This window comes from Balaenoptera borealis, assembly GCF_965194805.1.
Source record: "Balaenoptera borealis genome assembly, chromosome: 19".
Classification (NCBI taxonomy): domain Eukaryota; kingdom Metazoa; phylum Chordata; class Mammalia; order Artiodactyla; family Balaenopteridae; genus Balaenoptera; species Balaenoptera borealis.
This window is the reverse complement of record NC_138878.1, coordinates 28,542,815-28,551,936: the sequence shown is the minus strand read 5'-3', so window position 1 is coordinate 28,551,936 and position 9,122 is coordinate 28,542,815. Positions and strand designations below refer to the sequence as shown.

Genomic DNA, 9,122 nt, shown 5'->3' with positions numbered 1-9,122 from the left:
AGGGAAGACAGTGCTGCAAAGGTGAGTGGGGGACAATTTTGGGGGCCACTTAGAATGCCAGGCCCAAGGGTTTGAACTTGACTCTTTGGGGGTTCACAGAGTACAGTGCCCAGACCACTTGGAGTCCATAAACAGATTTTAAAACAATATTTAGTAGTTATGTGTATGTTTTAAGTTTATTAGAAATATATTTAGCTCTCATATACAATCGGGTAAAAAAGATCATCCTTCCTCAAGAACAAAGGACATTTTATTTAACACTTTACATATTCTCTTACCATGTATCAGTCATTGTTCTAAGTGCTTTGCATTTTAACTCAATTCTTAGAACAACTCTATAAGGTGGGTACTATTATTCACTTCACTTACAATTAGGGAAACTGAGGCGAACTGAGGTTCACTTATGCAGATCTCACAGCCAGCACGTGGCAGAGCGGGGATTGGAACCCAGTTGTTAATCTCCAGCCTGTGCACTTTTTTTTTTACATCTTTATCAGAGTATAATTGCTTCACAATGGTGTTAGTTGCTGCTGTATAACAAAGTGAAGTGATTAAGAGATAGGAAGATGGGATATGAACATCATGGAGGCGGTTGTCTGATGTCCGGCATCTGCTCCAGGCGATGTTGTATGAATGTACTCTTCCCGAGGGCTGCCGGGGGATGTGGCCCAGAAGCTGGCCCCTGCCCCTGGGAGAGGCGCTGGCAGCAAACCTGCACTCCTTAGCCAACAGGGCGGGATTCCCAGCACATTTCAAGGATCAGGTGTCCACATCGGAAACCAACCCAGCTCTAGTTGCCCAAAATCACTTTGCGGGGAGTGAAGCTTTCTCGTTCATGTGCCCGGACCAGCACTGCACCCACTCTGGAAGCCAGAGGCCCCGGGGACAGCCCAGCCCAGCTGCTTTGGAATGTGGTAGACGGAAGAGCAAGAGTCTGGCTTTGGATGGCTCTGATGCAGGAAGCATTATGCATCCACAGGAGACATAATCATGCCGCCTCCCCTGACCTACGAGAGCCGCAGCAGGACGGGAGACGGTCCTCCACTACATCAGTGGCTAGTCTATCTCCATCGGAACCCTATGGCTGGTGAGTTCCCTACTTGGACCACCCTCACCCAGGATGCCCACTCCCACCCCAACCCACCTGCTTTCCCAAAAGCCCCACTGAGGCAGAAACCGTGTCCTGTGCTCCTTTCCAGTCCTGCATGGCCACCATAAGCATTTGATGCCTGATCCAGAATTGGGAGGGTGGTCACCAGCCCAGGTTCCGCCACAAGCCGCTTTCCATCTTCTAACTGAATGGCCCTGGGCAAGCCTGCTAACGAGTCTGTGCCCATTCTCTTCATCTAAAAATGGCACTGACAGCAGATCCAAGTCATATGACTGTGTTGGGAGGGTTACCTAGATAATGTATCTAAAACGTTTATCCCAGTGTCGGGGAACATATGAAATACTAGATAAATAATAGCCATGACTCCTAATAATAGTAGTACATGTTTCAAGTTTGATGGCCGAGATCTGAAGTCTGGAAACGTGCAAGCATAATTTACAGTCTACCACTCACACCTGTGTTGGCTTTGGCACCAAATAGCCACGCAACCTCCCAGACCTGACGCCGTCTTTCCTTTATTAGATTCTCTGCTTTCCCTTCTGGCCTGGACAAGCTCTCACTTCTTTAGCTAATGGGAAGAGTGATTCTTTGCCAGAAAAAGGGGAAACATCCTTAGAAAGGCATCCAAAACGTTGCCATTTATGGTGCAGAGAGAAGGCCATAGCTACTCTTTCAATGACACATGCACAAAAGCTCTTGTTATGGACACAAATAAGAAAAGTGAACCCTTCGCCTGGTGTAATTCACTTCATTTATTGACCAGAGTTCTCTCCCCCAACCCCGATTCCTTTGCATTTGTCAGCGGTTCAGAGACCCCTGGCATTCAGCATGATTTGTAATGTAAATTATATAATTGTACTTTCACATATTTTAACATCAAATGAAATGATTGACTACAGAATCAGAGCTGTCTACAGGTGGGGGTCAATTACCATCTGAATAATCACAGTGCCACACAAGAATAGCATAGCCGCTGAGCGTGACATATTTTTATCTCTATGCATTTCAATGAAGTCGGGCTGGTACATAAAAGGTTATCACCTAGGAAACATATTTTCCTAAGCACAAGTTAAACATGCAAGTGAGATCAGCAAAGATATTCAATTTAGCCAGTCAACCCTAACCTATTAATATTTTAACAAAATCCAGTGAGGATAATTTTTTTCTTTGATCCCATTTCATGTGAGCAGCCGGGAAAGGGAAGAAAAATTAAAAACAAAATAGTCAAGCATACAGAATGAGGTTATGTATTAAGTGGGCTATTTAATGTTTCTGGCATTTCATAGCCCAGGGGAAAGTGTGGATGGATTTAACCATCAAGAGCTGTGTTCCCTTGGCCACAAAGTTCGAGAAACATAAAATAATCTATACTTCCAAGCTGACAAATTGTACCTGACACCCAGCTTCATCTCACCGGGACTCCGGAGATCAGCATTAATCATATGTTACAGGGAGTAAAAAGAAAAGTAAATCATGCCACGCTGGAAAGTGAGATGGAAGGTCTTCAGGCAAGGATTTTAATCAATAATATGTGGGTTGATAACCAGAAGCTATTGTTTTAATCTTCCAGTATGAAAAGAAATGAATGCAAAACACAAAGCTACCAGGAGCCGAAGCGGCTTCCATGATGCCTTGTAAGAACTGAAAACAGTTTGGCCGCTCAACTTCCCGGCTTGATTCATGACAACACACACAACGATTTCTTTTTAATGGGCAAGAGTCAAGCGCATCCTTGAAGTTGCCTATTTCTGGAGCCTCAGCTGTTGCCCAAGTCCTGGGCCATGGTTTTGCGTTTGCTCAGTTTCCCTTGTGTAGTAAACGTCTACCGGTTTTGTGCATTCAGCACCCATTACTGCCTCTTCTAAGGGCAGCTTCATTTTCCTCGAGACCCTCCCCTCCCCCACCCTCAGTCCCTGTGGTTTAGGTTGTGTTGGCTTCACCAGTGGTTCTAGGGAAAGACATGTGTCTCTGTCCTGGCATCACTGTGATTAATTAGTTCAGGGATGGGTGTGTGATTCATTAGAGCCCATGAAATGCAGCCTTGGGTGTTCTTGGCAGTACTCTTATGAAAGAGGTTGTTATGGTTTGAAATGTGTCCTCCCCAAAATACATATGTTGAAGTCCTAACTCTGAATACCTGACAATATGACCCTATTGGGGCACAGGATCGTTGCAGAGGTGATTAGTTAAAATGAGGTCTTACCGCAGTAAGTGGGACTCCTAATACACTGTGACAAGCATCCTTATGAAAAGAGGAAATTTGGACACAGACAGACACACACATAGGGGAACGCCATGTAAAGATGAAGAGACTGGGATGAGGCTTTTACAAGCCAAAGAACACCAGATATTTTCAGCAAACCACCAGAAGCTGGGGGAGAGGCATGGAAGAGATTCTTCCTCACAGCCTTCAGAAGAAACCAACCCTGGCAACATTTTGATCTCAGACTTCTAGTCTCCAGAACCATGAGACAATCAATTTCTGTTGTTTAAGCCACTCGATTTATGGTACTTTGTTACGGTAGCCCTAGCAGCCTAATACAGAGGCCCACTCTCTTTTATTCCCATGTACTGGGTACTTTGAAATTTAAGCTTGGCCTGTGCTATGGCCTGAATGTGTTCTCCCAAAATTCATATGTTGGAATCGTAACCCCAACAGATGGTGGTATTAGAAGGTGGGGCCTTTGGGAGGTGCCTAAGCCATGACGCGGGAACCCTCATGAATGGGATTAGCATCCTATAAAAGAGGCTCCTGAGAGATCCCTAGCCCCTTCCACCATGTGAGGACACAATGGGAAGTCTGACCTAGAAGACATCCCTCACCCAACCATGCTGGCACTCTGACGTTGGACTTACAGCCTCCAGAACTATGAGAAATAAATTTCTGCTGTTTATAAGCTACTCGGCCTCTGGCATTTTGTTATAGCAGCCCGAACGGACTAAGAGAGCATGGCAGGCATTTATCTTACTTAGCAATGGAGCCAACAGTTGCAAAGCTGAGCAAATACTTCCAGAGATACCTACCTCAGGCAAATGTTGCCTGAGCCATTCATCCCTGAAGTTCTATCCCTGATTTTTTGGTTATGTGAGCTATTAAATTCCCACTTTTACTTAAGCTGGTTAGAATTTAATTTTCATCATTTACAACAAAAGGAACCCTAAATGCTTTATTCTGAAAGCAGTCAATATGATCTTAGGATGAATTAATAGATATGAAGTCTTTAGAACAAAGGACATAATCATGTAAATTAGACACAGGAAGATTGCATTCAGTTTGAGGCATCGTACTTTCAAGAGGGATTCGGATAAATGTGGGCAGAGTGTTTAGGTGGTGAGAGGCCTGGATGGTGAATCACAAGAGGCATAAGGGATGCTCGTCACAGGCCAAAAAAAAAATGTTTATAGAAAACATGATAGATGACCTCAAATGTCCACAGGAATGGCAATTAAAGGAAATATTCGGATTTAATCACATATCCCCAAAGATGGAAATGGGAAGCCACGGGAAGACAGAAAGAAAACACTGACTTTCTATTGCTCCCAGCTCTGGGAAAAAGTAATGAGATGGCCCTGAGAGCAGGAAGTTCTCTGTCACAGGAGGTATTCCAGCAGCAGAAGGGAATTCTGTCTCCTGATAGGTACCCATTAAATGGGTAGATAGGGTGGATGACCTTAAAGTCCTTCCGGCTTTGACTTTAGTTCTGTAATTCTTCTACTAAAACCCAAGTGACTTGGACATGTCCTTTCCCATCTGTGGACCTCAGTTTCCCCATCTGTAAAGTTGGACCTGATGCTCTATAAACATTCTTTTGACTGGAACATGCCATGATTTCATTTTTCCAACTCAGTCCTTCCTGCCTCAACTTCTATCAGACCCTTGGGAAGTCTTGAGCTCGCTCTGAATGCACAATATCACACCACTAATCTTTGATTCAAAGAATGGCTGACACTGGATGTGGGACTGTTAGTGGCAGGAGGGAACAGAGTGGGGGTCATCTCACATTCTGTTCCTCTTTGCTTTGATGAAATTGCCCACTTCACAGCTGAGAGCTGAGGGACGATATTAAACTTATCATCAATCTGGCTCTAGATTTTTTACAGATGGCCCATGGTAGGCATACGCTATGCTGTTGTAATCAATTGGCTGGTTAAGGAACAAACTGGATGAAAGCTTAAAGCTGCATGATAAGGTCTCTCTAGTCTTTCTTTGGAAGATGCTGGGATTTCATGCCTAGGAACAGGGAAGGTGGGACGCTCATCTTATCTCACAGCCCCAGGTTGCCCTCTTCATCTGGACTGTTATCCTTTTGCAGCCCTTGTCAGATTGCCAGACAGTCAACTGACAACTCAGCACAGGATTTAGCTTTGATATTGCAAAAAAGCCTGGGCAGTATAAGAGTAAACATTCTTGTTTTGCCCAGTATGGATATGGGCTGGGCCAACAGGTGAAAGAAATTTGTTTGTAATCAGGAAAGAAATCCAGAGTGGATTGTGAGAGAATTTCTATCCACTGGGCTGGGGAAGAAGCCTTGAGACTGTGCTCAGCGAGGCAAGTCCCGGTCGTTCTGAAGAGACCCCATTCTGCTCTCCACCATTTTAACATCTACTTATTGTCTTGGCCTATTTAAGCTCTTCCTTGATGCTAAATTTTCCAAGTCAGCAATCTTTTTTTATATGTCTATAATCTTTAAAATGAATCCCCAACATGAACAGGAATGCTGTATGTTTAGAACATCCACAAGTTGCCATCATTTTGAGGGCTTCGCCTACTCCACTAAGTAAACCCATTTCTCAGGTTGGAAAGTGTTCTTGGAGATGGAGGAAGTTACAGTGTTTTCTCTCAGAAAGGATTCATTCTTCAGCAAAATAACCTTTTGATCTTCACAATTCTGAGGGTCTCTCACCTTAAAATAGTCTTACAGATGAGGTCTCCCCAGAGTGAAAAACAAGAACAGACTGGAAAACTAATTCCTAAGGTTCCACACTCTCAGTAAGAGTCCCTCATGCCTGAATGGAGGGTCTCGAGCACATGCACCCCCAAGGTCATTGGCATCTCCCCAGACCCCTAGGAAGGAAGCATGACTGGAATTACTATTTCCAGTTTCCAGGTGGGAAAACCGAGGTTCAGAGAAGGTAAGTGTCTTGCCCAAGACCACAGAGCTGGTGACAGAGGGTCAGGGCTGGAACCCAGGTTTCCTGACTTGATTTCCACTAGGACTGGCAGCCGCTAAGTAGTAAGACAAGCAGGTATTTTAAGGGGAAGCATTTCCTGATTTTTTAGACACCTGTTTGCCAGTTCCTTAGAGTACTGGTTCTCAAAGTGTGATCCCTGGGCCAGCCCCCTCAGCATCACCTAGAAATTGGCCAAAAACGCAAGTTTCCCGGAGGTAGGGTAGGTCCTATCCTAGACCTTTTGAATCAAATCTGGAAGAGGGGCCAGAAACCTGTGTTTCCAAGCCCTCCAGGTGATTCCGATGCACGCTCAACTTTCAGAACGGCTCCCATCGAAGTTGATGGTGTTTTGTGGGTTTGCTGAAAGGGCTGCTTCAAAATATCAGTCAAAATTCATACTCATCACCTCTGAATTCCATTTAGTGAAGGCCAGAGTCCAAAGCCCTGAAAAGCTTGTTATGATTCAAAGCTGCCTTCCTTGGCTCTGAGACCGCAGGAATAAAGACTCACTCACACTCATATGGAGGCCTGGCCCCAAATTCTCTGCCAGTCACTCACCATTGGCGCAGAATTGAGCCCAGCTCAGCCATGCGGCTGATTATATTCTGGGACAGGGTGACCAGTGCCTCTAATCCTGTAATCTTTGGAAAACAAAGAGCCAAAGTCTCCTGGATGTCTGGGGTAAGCAGAGGAGGCCCAAGGGGTTCCGGTTTCATCTGTATTATGCCAGAAGGACTATGAATGTGTCTGTACACATTCCCCACGCCTGCTCCCTCTTGGATTTAAGCATTCTTCTGTGGGACATATTAATATGCAAAGAAAACAAACATCACCAGAAAGATGGAAAGTACAAAGAGTCAGTGATTATTAAAGCTGGGAAAGCAGGACTGGGTTCTTTTCCCCAAGCTCAGATGGACTTTAAGACCCTCCAGAAAGCAGGCTGCCATGGAGAGGATTGCACTACCCAAGCTCACCAGCCTCTCCGGTGCTGCAATGATCTGGCACAGAAAATCTATTTACAAGGACTGCTGCCACAGATGATGCTGGGGAAAGAGACGGACAAAAGGAAGGAAACTGCAGTGTCTTCAAAAGGCAGGGCAGTTTAGGACAAAGTCGAAAATCATATGCAATGATATAAACCAAGGATCTTTGCAGACTGGTGGTTCTCAGGCTGAACTTGGCCTACAGAAGGGTTCTGTTTCATCCACACTAGGCCTAATTCAACAGCTTCATCTTAAAGGTGAATGTGTTGCCACTAAATAAAAATCTGGAAATTTCAGACAAAAATTTCTGAATCGTCCCATCTCAGAAAAATATCAGAAGATCTGGCCATACTGGGTCCACTTCCCCATGTGACAGCAGTTTCGCAGTCCCGGTTCCAGCCAGCTGCTTCCTTTGATGTGACTTACCTGACCTCAGCAGTAATTTAAGTTTGCAAGCCCCAATTTAAGCAAACCCAGAGTTTATACCATTTAGTATCAAAAAACCAAACTGGTTTTCATTCCAGGCTACAGTAGGATTGTCTCCTGGGTGGCTATTTTCCAGTGAGCAATCAGCAATGAAACGCCAATATAAAATCAGGATCTTTAGAAAATGAGTCTTTAGACGTCTAGAATCAATGACCCAATAACTGTTCACATTCTCTGCCAATAAAATCAAGTGAAAAAGGTAATAATCTATAAAATGACAGTTTGTAAGAAAAGCTAACCAAATGACTTTAAAATGTTTGTATTCATCGATGTGTTTATTTTTGCCTGCCTTTGTGACTATAAGCCCCATGAGAGCAGGGACTTTTTGATCTGGTCACTGCTGTATGCCCAGTGCCTAAAACAATGCCTAGTGCCCTGTAGGCATTTACCAAATATTTGTTGTGCAAAGGAACAGTAGTAGTAATTGAGGCATTGCTCTGAGCACTTTACAAGTATTAAGACTTCAGGGATACTCTTTAACAGATGAGGAAACTGAGACAATGTGCAGGTAACCAACATGCCCAATGTTGCCCAGCTGGTCAGTGGTGCAGTGCACGAAGGGGCAGGCAGCCCACATGCCCGACCACTGGTCTATCCTACCTCCTCTCTAAGCTCTTACTGTAGCTCCATCTCTTGGTCTGAAACTAATAAACTAAGGCTCCCTGAGCCAGCCCGAACCGTTGAATCTCTTTCTGGTGCAAAGTACATACTCACTAAAAGCTTTCTGAATTTGAGTCATTAAAAGTATTATTTCTCTGAGAATAAGAACAGGAGGGCTGTTAAAGAGACCTGTAATCTAACGAAAAGGCAAAAAGTTAGGAAGTTAAAGACCCTCTCAGGGCTCTGTTTCTATTCTGTTTCGTCTTTAAATCAGTCACTCCGCCTTTATAGCTTCCTGTTTTCCCATCTATAAAAATTGGGAAAATGCCTCCTCCTACCTCCTTTTCACAGGAACATTTGATGGGCAAAATGTGATGGAGAAAACTTCAAAACATGTAATAGTTATAATAATACAACTTATTTTACAAGTTTAAAACATGGTTTTCAATTATCGTATTGTCTCTTTCCCCACCCCCAAGAACTCTGTTAACAGACCACGGATTGTTATTCCATCAAAATGAGAAAAGTGAGGCTGGGAAGCAATTATCACTTGCCAAACATCACGAAGTTTACAAATAGTAAAACTGGGGCTAGAACCAAAGCATTTCTTCTAGGCCAAGTGTAATAGTTGGAGAAGAACTATAGGGAAAATAGGATATTGTTATAGATGTGCTCTGTGATGTATGGGGGTGGGGGAAGGGTGATTCAGACATGCAGAAGGTCTAGCACAGGACCAGGCTGTATACCCCACAACGAAGAGGAGAGGGCAA

The 9,122-nt window shown here is 44.2% G+C and overlaps 1 protein-coding gene across 3 annotated transcripts in view; it reads left to right on the top strand.

Moving 5' to 3' along the window:
* Positions 1-944: 944 nt before the first annotated feature.
* Positions 945-9,122, top strand: part of LOC309616452 (uncharacterized protein) — a gene marked incomplete at its 5' end in the record, with an annotated part of 67,102 nt that continues 58,924 nt past the window's right edge. The window contains 2 exons of one of the 3 annotated variants that reach the window (XR_014237488.1): positions 1,000-1,087; positions 2,682-4,012. Coding sequence is in view for 1 of the 3 variants with exons in the window: in XM_082367027.1 (XP_082223153.1) it covers positions 945-1,087 (143 nt within the window). Of the gene's footprint in view, positions 1,088-2,681; positions 4,013-9,122 lie in introns of those variants that run through there. The other 2 variants (XM_082367027.1, XR_014237487.1) reach the window with 2 other exon arrangements.